Source organism: Terrapene carolina, unplaced genomic scaffold (assembly GCF_002925995.2).
Source record: "Terrapene carolina triunguis isolate 2854851 unplaced genomic scaffold, T_m_triunguis-2.0 Scaffold96, whole genome shotgun sequence".
NCBI lineage: Eukaryota > Metazoa > Chordata > Testudines > Emydidae > Terrapene > Terrapene triunguis.
In genome coordinates this window covers 15,730,016-15,755,516 of record NW_020664447.1, presented here as the reverse complement: position 1 = coordinate 15,755,516, position 25,501 = coordinate 15,730,016, and the positions used below count along the sequence as shown (strand labels likewise).

Here is a 25,501-nt window from a genome sequence, read left to right as displayed (position 1 = left end):
CTTCTGATGAGTCATTTTGATGTCAGGGGGTGGTGCATGAAGCCATGCATAGAGATAGAATTGCTGGGGGGTTTTGTTTTGATTTGTTTTTCTGCTGAGCCATGCTAGCAAAAGGATTTTATTAACTCAAACATGAGGTATTAGATCTCTCTCTGAAGCAGCGGCAGCTAGGGATTAGGATGAGGAGATCCTGCAGGAGAAATCTCTGGGCTAGCCTTCCATGAGGAGGAAAGTGAAGGGGCTATATTTGGAGTGTGGCTTGAATGTAGATTGCTTGTTAGAAGCTGGGTGAGCTGCTTTATAGTGATATGCAGTGTTCTGTGTTCCAGAAGGTGATGTATATATGCCCTTTGTTCCATGCTCCCCTGTGAAAAATTTAGATTTTGCAGGGAACAACATTAACACATCTGAAGACATTATACCTGGTCTCCAAAAGCATAAAATATCTAGCTTCTGAGGATCATAGAGTGTATCACCTTTATTACTTGCTGTGTGGCTTTGAGAGAGAGAGAGTGAGAGCACTGACCCTTTAGAACTTCAATATGATATACAGCATGCAATAATTATAGATCTTTGTTAAACAATCAAAGACATTGTGCCATGGAAAAGAAGGCATTGTCTGCATACTGTTTGACATATCACAGATTCAGATAGACACAAAAATCCTCATTCTGATCCAGAGCCACTCTGGAGTTTTATCTATGCAACATAGATCAGACTCTAGCCCAATAGCCATCTCTCTCTTTTTTTCTATATCTATAGATATTTATTTAAATGCTGGCATTTTCTCTAAGGTAATTTGTGAGAAATAGGATGAGTACATTGAGTTTGGTGGGAGTTTGGGTGTGGGAAGGGAATGCAGGACTCCTAAGTGGCTTTAAGGTCCTGCACTTAGAGTAAGTGCTCAAAATGGACTCTCGGGGGATTCAATGCTATTATTTCATTTCATTTCTCCTCTATTAGGGCCTGATTCTTCAAGGTGCTGAATCCTATGAGAAGATCAGTACTATGGACATTAATGAGGGGTTGAGGGCCCTCCGTGCCTCTCAGTATCATGCCCTTATAGTGGGCGTAGTTAAAACTTTTCTTTTACCAGTGGGTAAGAGATCACCAATTCTAGCAGTATTCTTCACTATAATAATTATTGGGAAGAGCTGCTCAAACTGGCAATTTATTTATTTCTGGTAAAAAGAATGAAAAGCTTTTAAGCTGTGCTCATTCTCCATAGCATTTTAGAATAATTTTTTGAATATAATCCACATTGAAGTGGTTTTGCTCATTCTGGGTACCAATTGTGCTCTTTCCTTAGCCTCTCTTCACTGTCTGGGTTATGTTAATTAACAAAACTTTTTCAAAGAATTAGCTCAAAGTAGCAGCAAAATTGTACCATATGAGATGGAGTTTAACAGACAATTCTGAATTTTTTTGGAAAATAATTAATTTGGGCATTGTAAAATTACAGGGGGATAAAGAGGTGAGCTGAGATTTAATATCAGCTGCTGCTGAATGAACAATCCATTATATCAATAAAAAGAATTTTTAGTGCAAGGACTTAATGTCAGTTTGTAGCAGCAGGATTGATACTACATTGGCCTATTGGTTCAATAGCCTGTGAAGTAAAATAATTTACGTGATAGACTCAGCCATTAAAGTAAATCAATCAACCCAAACTATTACTTTAAAAAGTATATACCCAAGTAAATGTGTACTGCTTAGATAATAATTGCTGCCTGCAAAATGATTTTTATGATACATATTATCACTCCTTTTCAAGAATGCTATCTATACTCCATAGATTCAGAAGGTTTTACATGATATGAAGTAAAGTTTTAGAAGAGCTAGTCATTGGGAATAACCTTGGATCAAGTGATCACAAGTTGATTAAGTTTAAATTAAATGGTAAGATAACCAAAATCAGCTTGTTTTAAAAGTACAGATTTGGGGAAATTAAGGGAATTAGTTAAAGTCAGATGGACTGAAGAGCTCAATGACTTAAATGTGGAGGAGGCTTGGAATTTCTTCAAAACAACTACACAAAAGCTATCTGAAATTTGCATCCCAAGTAAGGAAGAAAAATGTAAAGAAAAACTGCCAATCCAAATGGATGAATAACCACCTCAAAAAGGTAATTAGACATAAGCAAAGAGCCTATAGGGAATGGAAGAAAGGGTCTACCAGCAAAGAAAATTAAATCATGGAGGTTAGAAAATGTAGGAGTAAAATGAGAATTGCTAAAAGCCTATCTGAATTAGCTTTTGCCAAGGAAATTAAGATAGATAAAATATTTTTCAATTATAAATAAAAAAAGAATAAGGAAGGATGAAGTTGGAATGCTATGCAGTGTGGATGGAAAGGAGGTTAAAGATGATGTAGATATGGCCCAAAAACTAATGGATACTTTGCTTCTGTTTTCAGTAAGCCTGTTGGTGGCTGCCAGGTTTGTGGAGATGGCAGGTACAGATGGGTGAAGACAGAGATGGAACCCAAAATTCAAATAGACACTGCCCAGTGGAGATGTGATCTGCGTTACTGTAGGTGAATTCTGCTTAGGGCAGGACAGCTGACCAGTCATTCTGGTGATCATTTGTAAAGTACTATAGATGTCGTTCTAAAATCTGATTCATTCTCTCAGACTGGCCATCGGTCTGTGAGTGATAGATGGAGGATGTGTAGGTGCAGACTCCAAGCAGCAGCAAAGTTTTGTGCCAGAACCACAAGACAAATTGCAGACCTCAGTCAAGTAGTCTGTCTGGGGAGACCATGGAGATGGATAAAGTGTGTCACCAGCAGTCAAAACATCTCTTTAGTGATGGGCAGGTGTGCAAGGGGGGCAAAGTGGGGCATTTTGATTAATTGATTGACCACGGTGAGGATGATGATGTATCCGTCAGACACAGGGAGCTGCTGCACTATAAAATCCAGGGTGATGGCTGCCCAGGGTTTTTCTGAGGACTTGGCAGGTATTAGAGCTCCAAGGGGACTTGTGGATGGCCACTTGGTCCGACTGCATACTTCCATTGCTCACATCCTAGGCCATCAGAAGTGGCTAATTAGGTAAAAAATCTTGAGGTGGCTGAAGTGGCTTAGTGGGAAGTCCTGACTGAGTCTCAGGACCTCAAGTCGGGGGTAGCCTGGTGGAATGTACAGGTGACCCTTGACAACAGAGGAAATCATCCCATATTTGATGTTGCCTTGCTTCCTACCTCAAGTTCCTTGGGAGAGTGTTCCTACCCTGTTGCTGAGTAGATCAAAGACAGGAAGTATTGGGAAATGGTGGCATCCAGGAAATTGCAGGGTTTGAGGATGTGTGGTGGCTCTGTGCTTGAGGGGAGTTGGCTGGTAAGATACTCCCCTTTTCAGGACAAGGCGTCAGCAGCCTTGTTCTGGGCTCCAGGGTGACTGGTGATGGTGACAGTAAAACAGGTGAAGAACAGGGCCCAGCAGAGATGTCTTTGCTTTAGCACCTTAGACTTAGATGTACTGGTCTAGGACATCATGGGATACTTGATAAACTGGAAAGTGGCAGGGGCATTTGTGAGACCGAATGGCATTGCCAAGTATTCATAATGACCATATCAGGTTTGAAAAAAGCTGTCTTCAATTCATCCCTGCTCTGATCCTTACCAGGTTGATAGCTCCACACAGGCTGAGCTTAGTGAATATATCAGCTGACCGCACATGGTCCAATAACTCCAGGATGAGTGTGAGGGGCTACCAGTTTCTGATGATTATTTGATTGAGGGCCCAATAATCCATGATAAATCCTGGATTCCATCTTTCCTTTTGATAAAAGGAAGAGGGGCCCTGGTAGGAGATGTTGATGGCCAAATAAGCCCCTTTCCAGATCCTTCTGGAGATAGGAACACAGGGTGACCAGTTCTGGTTCTGACATTACATAGATGTAGTATAGGGTATTTTGGCCTCAGGCTGTAGCTCAATCAGACAGTTATAGTCCTGGTGGGATGGTAAGATGTCTGCAACTCTTCTCAAAGTTGCTGTACTTAGCAAGAAGAGCAGGAGTTGATCGTGGTGATGGTAGCACCTGGCCTACAGCCAGAGTCCAGAGATTTCCTGGCAGTGGCCCAGTCTCTGGCCAGGATCCATTAGGCAATGTACATAGGCAGACTTGAAGGCAGAATTCAGAGCAGAAACTGATTTTGCGTTCCTACCGCAGACATGCAGGTCATAGATTGCCAGCCACGAGACACCAATGATTATGGGGAAGTGCGGTGAATGGATTGCATGAAACTTTACAATTCTTCGGTGATTCTGGATAACAACTTACAAAGGCACAGTCTCCTATGTCATTGGGTCCAAGGACACGAGCGAGTCATCTACAGTCTCTGAGATCAGGGGTTTGGATTTGGCTGCACTGCGATACCCAAGGCATGTGTGGCATTGGTCTCCATGAAGTTGTTCACTGCCCTGGTGTTTATGAGTACCCGTTCTGGGGGAAACTCATTGAGGCAAACCTGGGTTGTGGAAGCAAACCTGAACTTGGAGGTGTAACGAGGACTCGCCATTCCTTCAGCATGCTTCAGTAAGGGGATGAATGGCTCATGGCCCACCCAGACTGGCTCCCTTTGCCATGTCTGGGCTCAGTCATTTCACAAATTTTGCTGGACTGGGGCCCATGATGGGCAGCCAAAAAGTGCATGACAAGGTTCCCCACAGTGGTTGCAACAGCATTCTCTTTCCTTGGAGTCATATGGATGTGGGCTGCATTGAGTTGAATGGACACTGGGCTGGGGACTGTTACCAAGGAGTATTAGCAGGGATGTGGCACAAACCCCTTCCTTTCTTTGCATCGCTCAAGCAGTTTGTCACTGAGTACAGCAAGGTCAGCAAAGGCATCCAAGTGGGTCAGGGTTCCCACGTAAGCTAGTACGTCTTTGACTTCCTTGTATAATCCCCATTGAAACTGGTAGAACTGGGCCACCTTGTTTTACCTGGTGTCAGAGATGATTCATCTTAGGTGGGTGACATAGGAGGTGACCAACCTCTGCTACTGTTGGAGTTTTTGCAGGGTTGCCCTGGCTGAGCAAGTGCAGTGGAGGTCACTGAAAATGCCAAAAAAAAAAAAAAAAAGCTGAAGGAAGGTAGAATTGTAGAATCATAGAGCCATAGAAGATTAGGGTTGGATGAGACCTCAGGAGGTCATCTAGTCCAACAAAGCAGGACTAACTCCAACTAAATCATCCCAGCCAGAGCTTTGTCAAGCTGGGCCGTAAACACTTCTGAAGAAGGAGATTCTACCATCTCCCTAGATAACCCATTCCAGTGCTTCACCACCTTCCTAGTTAAATAGTTTCTCTTAATATCCAACCTAGACACCCCCACACACTGCAACTTGAGACCATTGCTCTTTGTTCTGCCATCTGCCACCACTGAGAGCAGCCTATCTCCATCCTCTTTGGAACCCCCCTTCAAATAGTTGAAGGCTGCTATCAAATCCCCCCTCACTCTTCTCTTCTGCAGACTAAATAAGCCCAATTCCTTCAGCCTTTCCTCATAAGTCATGTGCTCCCACCCCCAATCATTTTCATTGCCCTCCACTGGACTCTCTCCAATTTGTCCACATACTTTCTGTAGTGGGGGGCCCAAAACTGGACATAATACTCCAGATGTGGCCTCACCAGTGCCGAATAGAGGGGAATAATCACTTCCCTCAATCTGCTGGCAACGCTCCTACTAATACAGCCCAAAGTGCCATTAGCCTTCTTGGCAACATATCCAGCTTCTCATCCACTGTAATCCCCAGATCTTTTTCTGCAGAACTGCCACTTTGCCAGTCGGTCCCCAGCCTGTAGCAGTGCATGGGATTCTTCCGTCCTAAATGCAGGACTAAGCACTTGTCCTTGTTGAACCTCATCAGATTTCTTTTAGCCCCATCCTCCAATTTGTCTAGGTCTCTCTGGACCCTATCCCTACCCTCCAGTGTATCTACCTCTCCCCCCCAGCTTAGTGTCATCTGCAAACGTTCTGAGGGTTCAATCCATCCTATCATCCAGATCATTAATGAAGATGTTGAACAAAACCGGCCCCAGGACAGACCCCTGGGTCACTCCACTTGATACTGGCTGCCAACTAGGTGTTTCAGTTCATCAGCACTGGGCTTCCTTGTTCTAGCAGGGATGTGGCCCAGTCTAACAGCTCTTCTGTTAGGAGGCTAATTACAAATCCTACCCTAGTTTGATCAATGGGATAGGACATGGAGCAGTGGAGGAACTGCAAATAACATTGATTAAGAATCCCCCTGAATTGTTGGTCTCTGCTAAAGTGTTCATGGAGGTGAACTGTCAGCCCCATATTTGGGGAGGCGGGGGTCTGGCATGGCACGACACTTGTCCAGAGTACAATATTCTCACCTTGGAGCCAGGTGGTCTGCTCCGTCAGAGACTGGTTCTTGGCGGCATACTGTGCCAGTTGAGTCCACTGTGCAGTGTTTTTGTCATGTATCTGAGTAATCTGCATCGGCAGGGTCTGGTTCTCAATGTTGGGAGTTCCTCCTGGGGATGATCAACTCATTCAGGCATTTCTGGTGCCCTTTGAGATATGCCAGGTAGGGGATGACCTTATGCCTTCATGTTCCCACAGGACTGGCCATCAGCTTGGATTAGGAATGGTCCAGGTAAGTTGTCAGGGTCCTGGGGTGGGACTCAAGTGACTTGAGGTCAGACTTAGAGGCTAGTTCAGTACCAGAGGTAAGAACCTGTGCCAGGGTTCTGGGTCCAGAATGAGGGTCAGAATCCAAGTCAGAGCCAAAGTTGATGTTGGGACTTTGGAGGCAGAGAAGCAGTATTAGTTATGGTAGCTTGCTGGGGATCCATGTTGATACCTGGACACTTCCTTCTACACCCTGTGGCCTTATACAGTGTCAAGGGACCAACTGGAGCCTCCAGTGGCTGCCAATCAGGTGTTTTGGACAGGACTTCCCATAGTGTACGTGTGCTGCAGTTTCCAGGTCGCAGGGAGTGGCTGGGTTACTGCTGCGGCCAAGTGGCAGTCTGGAGGTGTCTGTTGCCTGGTCACTCTGCTGACCTGAGTTTGTGTCCTGCCCACCCTTACAACATGAGATTTTTAGTCCAGTAGCAAGGATTGTTAAAAAAAATTATCTGAGGGTAGTACAATCTGACTGGAAAATAGCTAACGTCATATCTATAATTAGGAAAGGGAACAAAAGTGATCTAGGCAATTTCAGACATGTAAGTCCGACCTCAGTAGTATGCAAGGCTTTAGAACAAATTGGGAAGGAAAGAATAATTAAATGCATAGAGGTAAATGTTAAAGGGGGTGTAATGCAACATAGGATTACCAATGGTAGATCATGCCATATTAACCTGATTTCCTTCTTTGGAAAAATAACTGATTTTTTAGATAAGGGAAATCTAGTGCACTTGGACTTCAGTAAAGCATTTGACACAATGACACATGGAGAAGTATTAGTTATATGAGCGAAGATGGGGATCAGTACACAAACTGTAAGGCAGATGAGGAAATCTCTAAGGTAGAGAAGGCATCTGATTGTGCTGAAAGGTGAATTATTAGACTAGAGAGTGTTGCTAGTGGAGTTCATCAAGGATCTGTCTTGGGACTAACCTTATTGATTATTTCTATTAATGATCTTGGCACAAAGAGTAGGAGTGCACTAATGAAATTTGCTGATGATACAAAGTTGGGAGGCATTGTCAATACAGAGGAGGATCGGAACATCACACAGGAAGATCAGGATGACTTTGAAGGCTGGAGTAACAGAAATAGGATGAAGTTCAATAGTACAAAGTGAAGGTCAGACACTCTGGGTCTAATAATAAGAATTTCTGCTAAAAGTTGAGGGCCCGTCAGTTGGAAGCGAGAGAGAAGGAGAGAGACCTGGGCTTATGGGTCAATCACAGGATGACTATGAGCCACCAACGTGATGTGGCTGTGAAAAAGGCAAATGTGATCCTAGGATGCATCAGGTATGGCATTTCTAAGAGAGATAGATAAGTATTAATGCCATTGTACAAGGCTCTGGTGAGACCTCATTTGGAATACTGTGTATAATTCTGGTCACCCATATTCAAGAAAGATTAATTTAAACAGGTGCAGAGAAGAGGTATAGGATGATCAGGAGAATGGAGGGCCTCTCTTAAGAGAAGCAACAGAGAGTCTTGTGGCACCTTTAAGACTAACAGATGTATTGGAGCATAAGCTTTCGTGGGTGAATACGCATGTGTCTAACGAAGTGGGTATTCACCCACGAAAGCTTATGCTCCAATACATCTGTTAGTCTTAAAGGTGCCACAGGACTCTCTGTTGCTTTTTACAGATCCAGACTAACACGGCTACCCCTCTGTCTCTTAAGAGAGGAGACTGGAAGAGATTGGCTTGTTTAGTCTAGCATAAAGAAGGCTTACAGGGGATATGATTGCTTTCTATTAATGCACTAGGGATGTGTGATGGGATATTCAAACTCCCACTGGGCCTGAAGTTGTTAAAGGGCAATACTGAGCCAAGGTAACCCTGCCCCTCCAGATCTGCCACACGTGCTGCCTGGAGGAGTTCAAAAGCCCAGGCAAAGGATGGTGGACAGGCTGCATAAGAGAGGAATCCTCCTGGAAGCCAGACAGAAGACTGGTCCTGATAAAGGACCACAGAGCGGATAAGAGAGAGCTGGGCAAACTTACAAGTGCAATTGTATGACAGAGTTGCGTGTGATGGTAGGTGGTGGAGGTCAACAAACGGGGCTCATTTCCAGTTTCTGTCTTCTGTCCCTAAAAGCTCATGCTTTGGGGGTTTCAGACAACCACTTGCAGGGGTCAGGAAGGGATTTCTCCTCACCCCCCGCCAGTGTATTCTGGGTTGTTTTGTTTTTTTCTCCTTCTCTGATGGCCTGGCTTGAGATGAGACTGGATGGGGAAGGCCAGGGCTCTGAGGTGACACTGAGAATTCTTTCTCTCACATGCTTGGCTGGTTGGTTCTTGCTCACATGCTCAGGTTCTTACCGGTTTCCATATGTGGGGCCGGGAAGGAATATTTTCTCAGATAAGATTGGCAGTGATCTTGGGGTTTTCTTGCCTTCCTCTGCAGCACATGGGTGCACGTCACTTGCCAGGATTAGCTGGGTATATCTCACTCAATCATTTCCCTGCCAGTGCAGGAAACTCCAGCACTAGTAAACCTCAGTCCTTCCTAGTCTCTACTTATGACACACAATAGTTTAGTCGCCTGTGGGCTGAAATACTTTTGGTCTGATTTAAGTTGCAGAGTTTAATGGGTGGGTGCTGGGTGGTGTTGGTGGCCTGTGATATACAGGAGGTTAGATTGGTGGTCCCTTCTGGCCTTACACGCTATGACTTTAAAGTCATTATAATCTATTGGGTTCATTACCTCCCAGGTCAGGATTGTGAATGGCTGGCATCAATGAGGACAGTCACAAAAAGTAGATTTTTGACCAAATGGTCACAACTTTATTGTAGCAATAAATACCTGAAGGCTTCCTCACTTGGCATCAATGAAGAGAGGGGAAGCAAAAATCACCTAAACTCATCACCATGTTTATATGAACAACAAGAATATCTAGAGTTAATGCTAACAGAGGAGTGGAAGCTGTTAATTAAGGAAACTCAGGTAGACTGCTGTAAATGTAACCCAGTGGAATGACTCTGCACACACTTAACATTTGTCTAAATTACCACGGTCTCTTTCTCGAGAAAACTCCTCCTGTGTGGGGTTAGCCTGGGCCCCTGAATTTGGACTCTACACTGTTTCAAAAACAACCATTCCTATACCCCTTCCTTTGAGTGCCAAACACAAGAGGAGGGAGAACCAGAGTTGGAGTTAACTCCATGTTTACCAGGGAGTAGGCCCTGCAGCTTGTCACAGTATGTAAGTATGGCTGTTTGTGCATGTGTATCTGTAGTCTAATTTCCAGTTTAGTAGAGAAAGTCTGAATGGTTAGGAATACAAGACTAGCCAAGCAACAAAAACTATACTAACACTTTAATTTTTACAAAAGGTACTCTACGTTGGAGTTTCTAAATTCTGCAGAACACATGGAGACTTTTCCTACTGCCACTGATGTTAATGACTAAACTTCCATTGACATAAACAGGGCAGGATTGGTCCCAGTTCCCACATAAAAAGCCACATTTTCTCAGTAAAAATATCCCTTGGGGCTTGGTCATCTGGCAAGTAATTTTGACTTTAATCTGCAAAGTTAAACCCTTTCCTCTCTCTCAGGCATAGCACACAAAATTACTGGGGAAATGATTGTATTGTAAATTACATCAACTACTTTTTTTTTTATTCCCACAGGCACAACAGCTAACAGATCTGGAGCAAAAGCTAGCAATTGCAAAAGATAAGCTGGAAAAAGCCGCCCTTGACAAAGTAAGAATTTATCTGGGTGCTATAAACGTGTTTAGCTCTATTAGCTATGGACACTTCAGTGTAACTTGACAAAGAAATACAAAATAGGCATCAGTTCTGCAAAGACTTAAACATGCACTTAATGTACTAGGAATACTCCCACTGAAGTCAATGGAACTAATCAGTGCATAAAATTTAAACTCAAATGTAGGGTTTTCAAGATTGGGATCAATAAGATTAAAAGTAAACTGTCTGAGAAACTCATATCAAGCCGAATTCTAAGGTTACCTTGCAACAAAGAGATGTTGATACTTGTTCAACTTTTGGGCTAGATTTTAGCATTTAGCCACAGTCCCTAGCATGATGTAGTTCAGATGTATATAACCCCATGGGAATGATTGAGCCACAGTCCATCTCTCACCTCCTGGCAGTGTAGAGGAAATGTGCAATCTCAAGGGATAGCTTAGCTTGTACGGCATTCTTCCCTCAGGGCACCCAGCTAGCTCTGCAGGCCAGTTATTGGTTGCGGAGTATTGCACAATGGATTTGCCTCCCCCAGCTGCTTTTGGGGTGTGTGGAGGAACAGTCGTTGATCTCCCACAAGTGTGGAACTGTGAGTGTCCCTGGACTTTCAGTGAGGTGGGATTGAAGGGTCTCTGAACCCTTCCCAAACTCCATTTGCATGCTCACAAAGGTCAGGTACAGTCTTACACTTTGTGAGTAATAGACCTAGTTAGAACTAGTCAAATTTTTGCAACTGAACGTTTTTCCATTGAAAAATGCTGAGTCAACAAAATTGAGATGTTCTATTGGACATTAGAATACAGTTAGAATTCTAATTGAGCAAACCAAGCACCAATTAGCTAAATTGTTAGAATAAAAATTACAAATGACTGGATGCTCACTAAGCAAATCAAGAACCAATTACCTATATATAATATACCGGTAGTATATAATGTATAAAAGTTGAGTTGATCAAGGCGAAACAAAATGTTGTTACCTTATTCAAATGAAACAATTTTGACCTTATTGTAAGAAAACATTTCAGTAACATCAAAATGAAATGTCACTTACTTTTTTTTTTTCCCAAAATAAAATTTTGATTTATTGTTCCAATTCAGAACAAAAATAAATTTCGGAATTTCCTGTGGAACAGGAATTTGGGGGTTTGATCAGCTCTAATTTTCACCAGTTGCTCTTCTTGTTTTGATATGGTAACTAATGTGATGACCACTCTGCATTCTCTCTCAAAGCATTAAGCTAAGCTCTTATACTGTGGGGGAGAGGGGGAGCAGGGTTGGGAGGTAGAAGATGGAGAGAAATGGAGTCGAAGAAATAGAAAAAATAGATACTACTACTATACAATACTAAGCATAATTCTAAAGTATTTTTATTAAATGTGCTTTATTTGAAAATCTTTGGGTTTCTATGATTTGAACTTGTTATTCTCCTTCCACTGAGCTAGAAGGCTTTTGTCTTCATCAAATTAATGCCTTAATATACTGACCTCACAATGTCAGCACACACAGTGTCTGGAGTATAGGAAAGATGATAGAAGAATGTACAGTTTGGGAAATATAACTACTTTTGGAAATGGATTGCATTGTATAGCTGTTATATAGCATATTTTGAACCACAGTCAGATACTTCAAATGTCAGCCAACACCTCAAATTGGATCCAGATTCTTGGCTCCAATTATATTCCCTTGTGCCACTCTGATGGTATAAAGGAAGCTTAAAACTCACCTAGTTGGCCAAAGGGTGATTCCCTGCCTATGCTTTATGTAACTGCCCCTCAGAAACCCAGTGTAGGAGATATATTTTGTAGAAGGGGAAAGGCTGGAGTGTGTTTAGAGCCATCACAGTCAACTATAAGAGGAGTCCTGAGGCTTTTCAGATTTATGAGTTGGCCTCCAGCAGCCCTGGGGATCAGGTGAGTACAAAAATCATATAAAGCAATTCTCTTTCTTTCCTCTCGCCCACCCCATGTCAGGCCTTGCACTGTGAAAAGCTCAACCAGACTCAAAGATCAGGCCTTTACTCTTTAATGAGCCCTTAAACTCAGGCAAAATGCTTTCCTATTGGATGATTTTTATTTACTTACTCTGGCAAGCCTACACAATCACTGCATTGAGTTATAGATGTTTTCCCCACAGTAAGGAAACAGAAAAACTATTCTGTTTTGTCTTTTTTTTTTTTTTTTTTGCTTTTAAGCTTCGGTCCATCTCTTGTTTCTGTGATTATCCTCTTTCTGATATGAATAGGGCTTTTGCAATAATGCTTCATCACGCCCTTGGGAGTTTTCATACTGGTGTTTTTTTTCTTGACTAAAACCCAAGTTGTGCTCTCCTGGGTACCAAACAGGTCCATTTATGTGATTTATCTCTAGGTTCTAATTTGGTGGAAGCAAGGTGGGACTGATCAGTTCTATTCTTCTCTAATAGATAACACATCATAGTTATCAGGATTTTAAAAAATGGGGAAAAAAATCTCAGAATGTTTGTTATTGGTTACTTGGCTTAGCAGTGCTAAAGGCATGCCGAATTGCACTAGATATAAGCAGCTAAATTACTTCAGATACACCTGTAATGTAATGTGGCCCTTTCTCTCTATTTTACATGTTACTGTATGTTTGGAACTATCTATCTATGGCAAGGTCTACACTACGGGGGTGGGGGGTCGACCTAAGATATGCAACTTCAGCTACGCGAATATCTTAGGTCGACTTACCTGGCAGTGAGGACAGCGGCAGTTCTGGAGTCAACGGCAGAGCGATCGGGGATCGATTTTATTGCGTCTACACTAGATAAATCGATCCCCGATAGATCGATCGCTACCCGCCGATCCGGCGGGTAGTGAAGACGTGCCCTAAGGTACTTATCTGGCCCCATTATCATAGAATCTGAGCACCTCATAATCTTTAGTGTATTTATCCTCACAACACTCCTGTGAGGAAGGGAAGTTCTATTAACCCCATTTTACATGGAGGGAACTGAGGCACTGAGAGGCTAAGTGACTTGCCTGAGTTCACACAAGGAAGCCTTTGGGAGAGCAGGGAACTGAACCTAGAACTCCCAAGTCCCAGGCTAGAGCCCTAACCGTTGGGAAATCCTTCCTCTCTATGCTTACAGCACATCAGTTGGACATCACATTAGTCCATAAGAGAGTGGTCTGCATCCCTTTCTATAAGACTGTTATACAACTCCTTTGCAGTATCGTGCCACTCATCCAAGATACTCAGTATTTCTATCCAAATGGGATATTTAACTTTCTTTATTAAAAAGATCACTCAGGATCCAAGAACTGTGAATGGCAAAATGAGCTGCTGTTCTCACAATATGTAGGAGGCACTCCCTATAATTATACCATAACTCCCAGTATAATTATAGGAAGTGCCTCCTAAATATTTTGAGAACAACAACCCATTTTACTATTCACAATTCCTGGATCCTGAGTGTTTTTTGTTTTGATCGGGACCATGGTAATTTTAAAATTTCCCAACCCAAACAAAACTATGGATATATTATTAACTATGTGAAAGCATAATTGCATATGAGAGAGAGAATCTTTCTGTCACAATAAATACACTCGTGCAGAAATACTGAGGATCCTGAATGAGTGACACAATACTAGATACCCACATGTATGTATGTGTTTGTATGAAACACACAAATGAACATCATCTGTTTCTCTCCAGCAAACCTAAAAACAAAGGCTGTTACAGACCTGACGTTTGGTAGATTACATCTTAGTTCCTTTTAATATAAGTGGTCTTTACCAGGATGTCATATTGAAGTGCAATTTTAAAGTTGTATGAGAATGGAAGGGAGTTTACTGTGACTTTCCCAGTCTGTTTGATGTGCAGTGTACATACTGTAATCCACGGGGCAATTATGTAAAGGGTGAGTTAAATTGCTTTAATTTCCTGTTTTAATAAGAAAGATTCCTACATCTGTTGCCAAGTGTTTGGTTCAGAGCAGAAAGAAAACAAGCTACATTGTTCACTATAGCCTATCTTTAAAAGCTGATGACTTCTCATTTTCCCCAGGAGTCACAGCTGAAAGCTCTGAAGGAGACTGTACAACTCTGCCTGTCTTCCGTTCTGCACAATCAACCGCCTGGTACGAATATAATCCCTTCAAAACCAACTGAGAAGCTGACATCCCAAGTTACAAATGACTCAAAAGTTCCATTTCAAGTGACAAACACCAAGGTACAATTTCCCCCCTATTTATTTTTTTAAAATCAGCTTTGAGAGTTTGTCCTGTAAGACCATCAAAGTGGAACTAAGGAGGATTTTAAATTCATTGAAAGATCAGGATGAATTTGAAGATAATTCTAAGCCTATTTCTGATGTCACTAATGTTACTTTTAAAAGTTGGAAAACAGCTACTTTTCTTGCCGGTGAACAAAATTCTGTCTCTGCTGTTAAATGGAACCTGTTTTCTAGGAAGGTGGGCTTGTGAATACAATAATTGATTACATTAATTCATATTGGTTTTATAATTAATTGCCAGGCACTGAAAATTGTGTTTGATGTTCTACAGGCCTAAATGACAAGGAAATTTCTGCCCACCATGTCTTCCAATATAGATGATAGACTTAGAAACACAAGATGCAGTGGGAGGCCCAAAGGAAGGGAATCTCTCTTTATTTGTTTTTCTCAGTTTGCTGATTGATTACATTTGGGGGCCATGCAGAAGAGGTGGCTCTTTCTGAGTGATCCCAATGAAAGCACACTGGGCTTGGGAGAATGTGCGAAGCATATAGGTGCTGCATGGAAGAAGGCATGAATGGAAGAAAAAATGAGACAATTAGATCTAGTGGGCTTGAGCTTGGATTTAGAGCTGGAAAAACATGGGTTCAAACCCTGTCTTTGATATTGATTCTACTCCAGTGCCTGTGTTTTCTGCAGGATCCAATCTGGTATGTGTACTCTCAAGCAACCTATGAGCACACCTATCAGATCTGGTTAGCAGGAAAGATAAGTGGGAAATATCTAATTTGAGGGTCTTGTCAGGGTATGGGTCTCAATTAGGCACTTGGCTCCAGGATTTAGGCAGCTGCTTACATGTCCAACAGTAGAAATGCAGGCACCTAGCAGACTTTGTTGGTGGAAACTTAGGTGCCTAGGGAATTTAGGTATCTACAGAGTTAGGCAGCAGCTGTGTGTGTGTATGGGTAGGTGAATATCTAAATTTTAGACTTAGCAGTTAGGCATCCAAATCCCTTTGTGGATCTAGCCCCTAATCTTTGCAGAGTGTAAGGATTTTACTATGATCAATAATAACAGTGAACAACAATTATCTTAATTTATATTTATAGTCATATTTTGCCCTCATATCCAATTGTGTAAATCTAGGAAAAACTATTGGTTTCAATAGAATTATTTGAGATTTACAAAGAAATAACTGAGATTACATATAGTGTGCCCCTTTCATTCCAAAGGATCACAAAATACTTTCCTAAACTGCATATAGGAATCACTTCACCCATTGTAAAATGTAGCCATCTGTAAGGTGGGACATGGCAGCTGTATACGTGCATAATCAGGTCAGAATTTTAAACCAGGAATTAGTGAATCTTTGTGTCCAATTAAAACTGTAGAGTTATTTCAGTAGGTGGAATATAATTATCCAATTAGGAATTTGATGACAACATGGAGTCTCACATAGCTATTCATGCAAAAAGTGCTATGGAATCCTTAACGAGCATGCGTGGTCAGAACTTTCTCATGCAAAAGAACAGCATCTCCAGGAACAAACATTGTGCCTTTTAATAACACCATAGGGGATTACTGTTTCAGTGCTAATTTAGAAGAAAGAAAACCCCGTACTCTGCTTCTTGCAATATCCTGGGATTTTCTTGGAGGTCATACAGACCAAGCTGCACCGTGCTTAATTTGTGAGATCTTAGGAGAACCCCTTCCTGAAATCCTATGTCTGCAAGATTCTTTGTTTTTACTGTACCAGTAGAAGTTTTATATATCTGCTTTGCTTCACCAATTGCTGTTCTGCCATCATGCAAGAACAATAATGCTTAATAATAAGGGTCAAAAGGCCACTGTGCATCTGGCTAATTTAGGTGTAGTGTCATATACTACAGACTGATGCTGTCCAGCTCTCATTGGCTTTACAGACGTGACTGCAGTACAGATTTTGAGGGAGTGGAAATAAAAGCAGTGTAAAATGGAGTGAAGTTTTTTAAGTTCTGGAAAAAAAACCACATATATCTGATTTTCTCTGTATTCTTGTAAAATGTTGTATTTGTTGCCTATTGCTATATATAAAACTTTGTCAGTATTTCCATGGTAATACTGTCAACAAACCTGAACAGATAGGCTTCTGTACATCCGTCCACAGGCGTATGTTTGACTAAGAAAAGCAATATTGCCTCTTCCTTAGTCATTGTTCACATTTCTCTGTGCTTGGCACATGCTGTGAAAATGTCTGGGAAAATAATGGGTCTCAGTCCTGCTGTTCCACCCATTGACAAGCCATTATTATAAATCTGTGCATTATCTGTGATTATAAAATCACTGAAATCTGCTACTGTGAAATAGGTTGTCAAAGAATCATAGCCTGGGCCAGAATTATACTCTCTGTACCTGAATTATATTATGGAAGACTTTTCATAATGTCATCCATTGTTATGTATGTAGTCCTTGACTTTGTCTTCCTATTACAAGCTAACTAGCCCAAGCTATACATGTGTGCGTTTTTCCTTTCCTTCATGCTCTCGCACACATTTTCACACTGTAAGCTATTTAATTGTGTGTGTGTGTGTGTGTGTGTGTGTACATTTTTTTAATATAAAGATAGGGACCCTCAGTGGAAAAATGTTCATGAATCCTGTCACTTTTGATAAGTGTCAGCTTAACCTTCAGGGAAAAATGTGACTCTTTGCCTGGTAAATACCTTAACTTCAAAGGATTACTCATCCAGCTTGAAAAATTGCTTTTTAAAAATGTCAAATTTACATACCACTTACAAATTAAAATTTATATTGTGTGGTCTGTACCACTCAGGGACCATAGTCACTGGAATTGGTGTTAGTTCCTGTTAGAGGCATGAATGTGTAGATTGTACACTTGTATCAATGGCTGACCGTTACAAAATTATAGGGTGGTTTTGGCACCTCACCTCCTAGTGTTTTGAGAATCAAGTTATCACAGGCAAAAAGCGAGGGAAGGAGGAGGATGTAGCAAGAAGATTGCTTCTCTTGCCACTAGCCAACAGGAAGAATTGGATATCTTAATTGTTATCCACAGTTTTGGTCTGTGTGGAGGTTATTGATATAAGAACATTTATCTTAATAAAAATTAAAAGCTGTGGAGTTGGATAGCTCAGAAGCTTGGAGTATTGGTCAGTAAAGAAATTCTCACATTTAGGTCATGGAAATGATTCAAATCCAGTGATTGAAAACATTACAATGTGAACTCCATTTGGTGTCATATGTTAAATGAGTTGGTGATCTTGAATCCAGTTTTTAATGGACAAGACAGAGTTCATATACCAGAAATTACCCTACCCTACCAGTAATTCACATCCTTATTGTCACTCTGAGAGGATAAAAATTAAATAGTCATGTGTGGACTTTTCTTCCCACTTACTGAATTGGACACTCAAAATAAGAGTGGGAGATAAGTAGGCAGCACGGTGTGTAGAAGCTTGCACTGCCATTTCTGCCTCTTACTTCTTCCTGGGATAACAAGAGGGCAGGAATATCGATCCAGCATTTCTATCGCCAGGGCTGCTATTGCCATATTTCCTCCAGCTCTAAAATTCATTTACTTAAAACCCAGCACCAAAAAAGTAACAGATAAAATTGGGAGAACAAGAAGAAACACAGGTTGATTGCATTTATTTTTCTTCATAAAGGACAACTGGAAGAAACCACATTGTCTTCCCTAAATCAATATATTTTCTGATCAAAGAGGCTTCTACTGTAAATAACACTTCCAGTACTAATGTATGTAAGTGGTCAGGGCATGTATGTAAATAAACAACCTAAGGAACAGTCCGTGGGTGCAAGACAGCCTCATCTAGAGATCCTGTCACTAAGCCTGAGCTGTGAGAGTTCTCAAATTCTGGAACAGAGCTCTGCTGTCCTACAGCAATTCTTAACTGATGTATGGTCTCTAAGGGGCCATAGCTAGCTGTCATGGTATCCCCTACAACATCCAAGACCTGCTTAAATCAAAAAGCAAAGAAAGTCTGTACCTCCAGGGCCAGAGTCATGGAGGAGACATCTGCGAGATGTACCCCCAAATTGATATTTCAAGGAATAAGATATGTATCAGCTGACTAGCTGGTGCCGTGGTGTCTTTTCCCAAATGTACTGCCTGGCAAAGAAAGTCCTTCTGCCCTGGTGGATGTCCTGTGATCTGAGGACTTGCAACAAATTAGGGATTTGAAATCCCTGAGAGTTTCATGCCTAGAGGAGCAAACACTAACCCTTCCAACGCTACAGGACAACTTGGAGAAAACACCACACAGGGATACTAAGTTTCCTAGCCTCAATTTAGGAAAATCCAGATTGGGCTAGTATGTGGCTCATTTTTCTCTAGTAACATACACTATTACCAACACTGGTAGTATTATCACTGCTGTAGTTTCCCCTTTCGGCCACTAGAGAAGTTCTGGTTTCTGCCTGCAGTACTGGAATTGAGAGTTGGGCAGCTGTGGCACTCAGATGGGAATGCATAGGCCTGGGGGAGTGGAGGCAATGGGCACCAGCCAGGGAACAGGGGGATCCTGAGAATGATGAGAAGGAGTTGGGGACCACGTGCACAGAGCAGATGGGTCCTGCATTTACTGTGTGCATTTCTGTTATGCATTTAAAGTTGAATTTTCTACCTGTAATTGTCACAGGCTCATTGAGCGTAGGCAGGGGGGTTAAAAAACTAGAAGACAAATCAAAAAACATAGTTTGGCTAAAAATCATATCTATTTTTAAGAGTAATCTTTTGATTTTGGAGGTTCTGATTCATGAAGTTTGAACTCTTACAGTTGGCAACACCACATCTATTGCTTCTCGAAGGCAGCATAAGCAGTTTTTTAGGCTCTGTCTTGTCCTTTTTTCCCCAAGGAGATTAGGTGGGACCATGTCTGTGTCAGTAAAAATACCAAGGAGAATATGACTGAGTCATATTTTGTAATAATTTGCAAGATCTTCCCAACACAGCAGTTATTTCCAGCATCCTACTACAGGTTCTTTAAGCAAATACAGTAATGTATCATTTCAACTATATCCCCTTGCGGAAGGTCAAGAAAAAATCCAAAATCAGAACAAGTTTTTAAAATCATTTGTTTGCTAAAATTAGAACCAAGGCTGCTCTCATCATTTATCATAATATCCCAATTTAAATGCGGGTTTTGACCTTTTTTGCACAAGGCAGTCACACGTTCTTCTATGAAGAACATATAAAACAATACAAATTTAATTATGGGATTATTTTTATCCTAATAAGAGAGAGTACTGATATAATGAAAACTTTTCTAATGTGTATAATTTTTTTCTCAGGGTGACCTCGGTTTCCGTAACATGTTGGAAAACCTCATTTTTGAAAATTATTTTTCTTAGCAACAGCTTGAAATATATTGCCTGTGACATTATGGCATTGAGCCCCCACACATTTCTTGTTTGTAATAGTCCCGCCACTTAGACTAAATGATGTGTGTCATTCAGCAGGTAACATTCTTTTGAAACATAGATTTCAACAACAAGGGACATACCAGGCTACTTTTAGTTCATTTGCTTTTAACAAAGGGCTTTTGAAAGAATCTGACAGTTCAGTACACAAAATGCGACTGTCTTTATCCCAGATGGATACCATGAGCCACCCATTTCTTCTCCAGACTCTGTCCATGACTGAATTCTTTCCCAGTTTTTCCTTTTGCCTCACTAACTGCTTCTTCATTATTGCTGTCTGTGAATCATCCACCCCATCTCTGTAGGTGTTTCCCTTGGCCAAGTTCTCTTTTTTTTTTTTTTTTTCCCTCTCTGTGCTCACCCCCCAGGATGACCTCATCCATGCTTTTTGTCTCTCATCCCACCTGCTGATTGCTGCAGACCTCCTTTCCCCCCAAGCTTACATCTTCCTCTGGATCTCCTGTTCCTCCTTCAAACTTAACAAATCTGAATATATAATTTTCCTTCCTCTACAGTTGCCCTGTCCCTCTAGTGTGTCTGACTCTCACCATTCCCCCTTTTAGTCTACCCAGCATGTTGCAATTATATTATTGTTGTTGTTTAAATATTTTTATTGTGGTGGCACTTAGAGGCCCCAGTCAGTGATCAGGGCCCCCATTGGTCTAGGAACTGTGCACATACATAATGAAGACAGTCCCTGCCCAAAGGAACTTACAGTCTAATCAACTTTCTTTCACCCTTCTTTGACCATGTCCAACACCTCTTCCCCACCCACTCCCACCACAGCCGAAATCACTTCCTTGTAATGGCTCCCCACTTCTGTGTGTATCACATTTGAACTCCCTACCTTCACTTTCAAGGTACTGCATAGCTCTGCTACTGCCTACATCTTAGCTCTGTGCTCCATTTACTTTCACACTATGTCCTTTGTCCTGATCTGCCAGTCACGTGTTTACCATTTATTTTAGTAATGCCACCAGTGGTTAAATCCAGAGGTAGCGTCTTCTCATTTCTACAAAGCACCAGGAAAACTGATGGCACTATATAAATATTTAATAATAATCTCTCATTTAAAGTCCAGTCCTGAAGTCCTTACTCAGGCAAGACTCCCCGGTGTTTCACTGCTAGTTTTGCCTGTATAAAGATTTCAGGATTGGGAGCATAAATACTTTTAACCTGGAGACTAAAAACTCCATCTTCCTGTCCTTTTTTTCTACACTTCATTCACAGTATGTTTCTGCACTAACCCAAGGCAAAATTAAGACCCCAGATTCAGGCTCCTTTGGTTTGGCTCCATCAATGATTTCTACCTAAAAGGACAAGTTTTGCTCTCAGAGGCGCATGTGCAACTTCCCTGCATTACTTGGAGTGGTATCTCCGAGTAACTCAAGAATAAGATTTGACCTAAAGTAGGTTGAAAAATCCTCTACTACTCCTACAGAAGGAGTTCAAGAATTAATGTGATTGTTTCAGGAGAGGATAAGGGGAGGGGTCATTTAGATTTGTAACAGGTGCAGATTATGGGTGTGTTTTTCTGTGTTCTGAAGAAAGAATTCCTTTGTAAGTGTTATGGAAATGGGGACAGAAAAAAAGAGCTTCACTGCCATTTCATTTGCTCCAGCAAAGGATGATTGCTAATGTATTTATAAATACTACTGTCAAAACTTGGTGTTTTATATAAAAATCATCATCATCTCCTACTGCACATTAGCCCAGTCTGCGCTGTGGGCTTTTTTTTTTTTTTTTTTTTTTGTTTTGGAAGCTCATTGTAGCTGTTCCCATATCTTAAATCCCTTCTTTTATCTTTGTTTTCTGATGTCACTTCAATATAGACAAGCCTCTTCCATTTCCTCAGAAAGCTTCCTTTCTACAAGAGTAGCTCTTTTGCCCCAGTGATGAATTTTAAGGAAGAGTTGGTGAGCTGACCATATGTGCTAGAAAATGTTTAATATCAGCATTCATTAAACCAAAGGGTGAAGCTGTTTAGTTTTATTGCTAGTTTTAAAGGAATCTTCATTATTAGCACATTAGCTTTATAGATAAATAGTTTTTATAGCCAACTGCAGCCAGTTGAATTTGGAAGAAAAACACCTGACATCTATTTAACCAAAATCCTTAAAACACTGTAGTTTTCTTGAATATTTAATGTCATAACCTTTATAACTTCCTGTAATTCAAAAGGCAAGCTGACTCTCTGACCTCCCTTCTTCAGCTTTATGATTGACCCCATTATTCTCCTTGAATGTCATTCTTTGCCTTAATATACTATTGTGTAAAACTGTAGATAGGCGGTATTGCTATTATACAACCTAGCTGAGAACTCCACACCTGTATCCTTGTCTTCACTTGACACTCTAGAATGAGAGGTGTGGTCAGTGGAGTGAGGAGGTGACCGGGAGCCAGATATTCCCAGTCTCTTTTCCTGACTGTAATTGACTAACAGCTTTACTCTGGAGAAGTCATTTAACTGGACTGTGTCTATTACAGCAATAATGGACTTATTTCTAACCTGTATCTTATTTCACTGTATCTAGGCCCCATCACCATGCATCTAACTAATGTACTTCACAAGGATGCTGTGAGGCTATATTTATTTATTTATTGCAAAGCACTATGAGAACAACAGATGAAAAAATACTATACAAGTTTATTGTGTTTAATCTCGTATGGATCCAGATCTTTGGGTGCAGCCCAGGCTATGCTCAGCACAAGACTATGGACATGAAAAGATCACTTGAAGCAATCTTTGGCTCCTCAAAAGCAGCTGAGGTCCAAAATAGTCCACACTGTTACTTAGAGGAACTTCTTGGCTATTCTAAGTTCTGCTATCTGCCATAGCCTTCTAGAAGCTCTGGCCACATTTTCTTCCATCCCCAATATGCCTCCTGCGTCCACCATACAACCAGAGAGAAACTGAGGTCACTTTACCTATATTTCACACATTTTTTAAAATGTTACTTTGACAAACAGCATTACTTAGAATCTTTTTATAATGACTAGCCAAATGGCAACTGACATAATTGATGGACAGACTTTTTTTTATCACTTTGTGTAAAATATTAGTCATGTTCAATAGGAATGGATAGGAAAATCAATATAAGGTAAAACTTTCTGTTAAATTTTAAACCCTTACAGTTTGGATACACTGTCTTTTACAAAAATACACATACACATCCTCATATGTGTGGTCCCAGACAGACTGCCCAAAGTATTTTATTGTTCCATTTGCTGCTAAGAATAATGAAAATGCAACTAATGCAAAGCAACAGGGAATATATGTGTCTATGCATATTCTGTGGTAGTGGGCCTATTTTAAGTTTATAGTAGTGCTTTTTTCTAGCACCGTCTTATGATATTATAATATATGAACAAATATAGTTAGTGTCTTAATTATAATTTTAAATGGCTTACATAGCTGAATGTAATTGCCAAAACAATCTCAACGGAATTTTGTTACTAAGAATTCATTAATGATTTATATGAGTGTTAATGTAGTCCCCTTATATGTAACATATGTTATTAATTAACTGTTATAAGGTTTCACTTAACACATCTAAGAGGCTAACTAGGAACATTAGAGTTAGTGTTAAGTATTCCTGTCTTGAATTTGTCTAAACAAAGATATAATTTAGAAAATTTCCACTAGGAAAGGGTATTAATTGCCTCCAGTGAATCAGGCAGTTTGACCTTTAAAACACAACCACAGTCTTTACATCTTCTAATAATTTAATGGAAATGTTTTGAATCATCAGCCATTTTAAAAAAAATCCACAATGCCTTGGACATCAACAATGAAGGAATTCAATTAGCTTTTGTCTTGAATTATTTGAGAAACAATCTGCTGGCCTAACATGAAGTCCTGGCAACTCTCAAGAGCTTAATAGAACTTCATCTCTGATTTTACATTTGAAATCTAGCAAAAACTAAAAGTTATGTTTGACTTTTATGAGGAACCAATTTAAACAGTCTGACTGAAGCTAACCTCCTATGACTGGAAAAACTGGCCTCCAAAGGCTCATGAAAGACACAAAAACAAAATCCCACCACGAAACCTCATCCTGAATTAGCTGTGTGGAAATAGAAGATTTCTTGTTAAGTAATCTTCATGACCAACACAATTACAAAATTAATGAACATTTATTTTTTGTCATTACTAAATGATCTGGGATAGCTTGCCAAGCACTTAAACATACCTGGCCCTGATCCTGTAGTGACTTTATTCTGTTCACGGCCAGGAGATAAGGGCCATGGCTTTATACTCAGGGGCTCCCAGTTGATAGAACAACCCCCGAGGACTGCTGGCAGCCACAGTGCAACCTAGAAAAGGGTATAGGTTTACCTTTAGTAGTTTCTGATCCTTTTTACAATCTACAGCAAAGTCTCTTTCTGGAATCTAGTACGTGCTGCCACATGGATAAAAGACTAGAAATGGTCAATAAAAGAGACATTTTAGTTGGATTATTTTTCTATTTTTTCATTGAAAATATTATTCAATGAAAAACGTCTAGACATCTTTATATATGAGTAGAGCTTATTGGGAATTTCCAGCTAAACATCTTTTCATAGGAAAATTCTGATTTGTCAAAACTGAAATGATTCTTGGGAAAGGGTCAGTTTTGATGACTCTCCTGATTCAAAGAAATTTTGTAAGAAAAGTTTTAAACTTGTCAATATGGGATGTTTCAGCATTTTCAAAATGAAAAGTTTAGTTTTTTGGTTTGAAAGGCTTTTTGTTTGAAAAATTTAGTTAATACTAAAAACAGGCATTTTTTCTAAAAAGTCACAAATCAACACACAACATTTTAAAATTATTGGAACAAAACATTTTGATTGACTTGACCCAAAATTTATTGTAGGTTATCAATTTGGGGAAAGTTTTAAGATTTTAACTTTTCATCCTGATTCAGGTTGGGACAGAAAAATAGTTTCCCATCCAGCTCTATCTGTGATCTCATCTTCTGTGAACCATGGCTCTTCTCCCTCTGTAATTCTTTCTGCCTTGCCTTTCTGCCATTACAAATGCGATCTCTGACATATTGTAACCTACATAGTTTTGTCTGGGTAGATTGTAATTGCCTATGAAGCATTCTGTGATATTCTGTGTGACTGATGCTTTACAAACATAAAATGTGTTGTATAAATGAATGTTCATTAGCCTATGACTAATTCCTTTTTCCTGTCATGGTAGTTGCCAAGATCAAAACACTAGCTTAGCAGTAAGTTTCTCTAAATACTTCAGTTTCTTCTGAAATTTGTTTGTCAAAGAAGTATAACTGCTTATAACAGTGTGTTCATGAAGCTGCCCACATTCACTGAAAGCTAGGGAGAGTCAAATCAGCAGAACAGTGAAGCAATAGGAAGTTCTTACATCAGGGCCAAATTGTGAACCTATTTAAGTCAAAGGAAAACTCTCATTAAATTCAGTGGGTTCAGGATTTACCCCTTAGGAATTATTAAAGAAAAACTAAACCAAGATGGAAACCACCAAAAATGG

At 40.5% G+C, this 25,501-nt stretch overlaps 1 protein-coding gene across 3 annotated transcripts in view; it reads left to right on the top strand.

Annotated features, from left to right (window-relative positions):
* The window catches only part of LUZP2 (leucine zipper protein 2), a 353,967-nt gene that overhangs the window by 277,450 nt on the left and 51,016 nt on the right, over positions 1-25,501 (top strand). For all 3 annotated transcript variants that reach the window (XM_026651368.1, XM_026651367.1, XM_026651366.1), the window contains 2 exons: positions 10,300-10,374; positions 14,402-14,566. In XM_026651368.1, the coding sequence (XP_026507153.1) occupies positions 10,300-10,374; positions 14,402-14,566 (240 nt within the window). The remainder of the gene's footprint in view (positions 1-10,299; positions 10,375-14,401; positions 14,567-25,501) is intronic.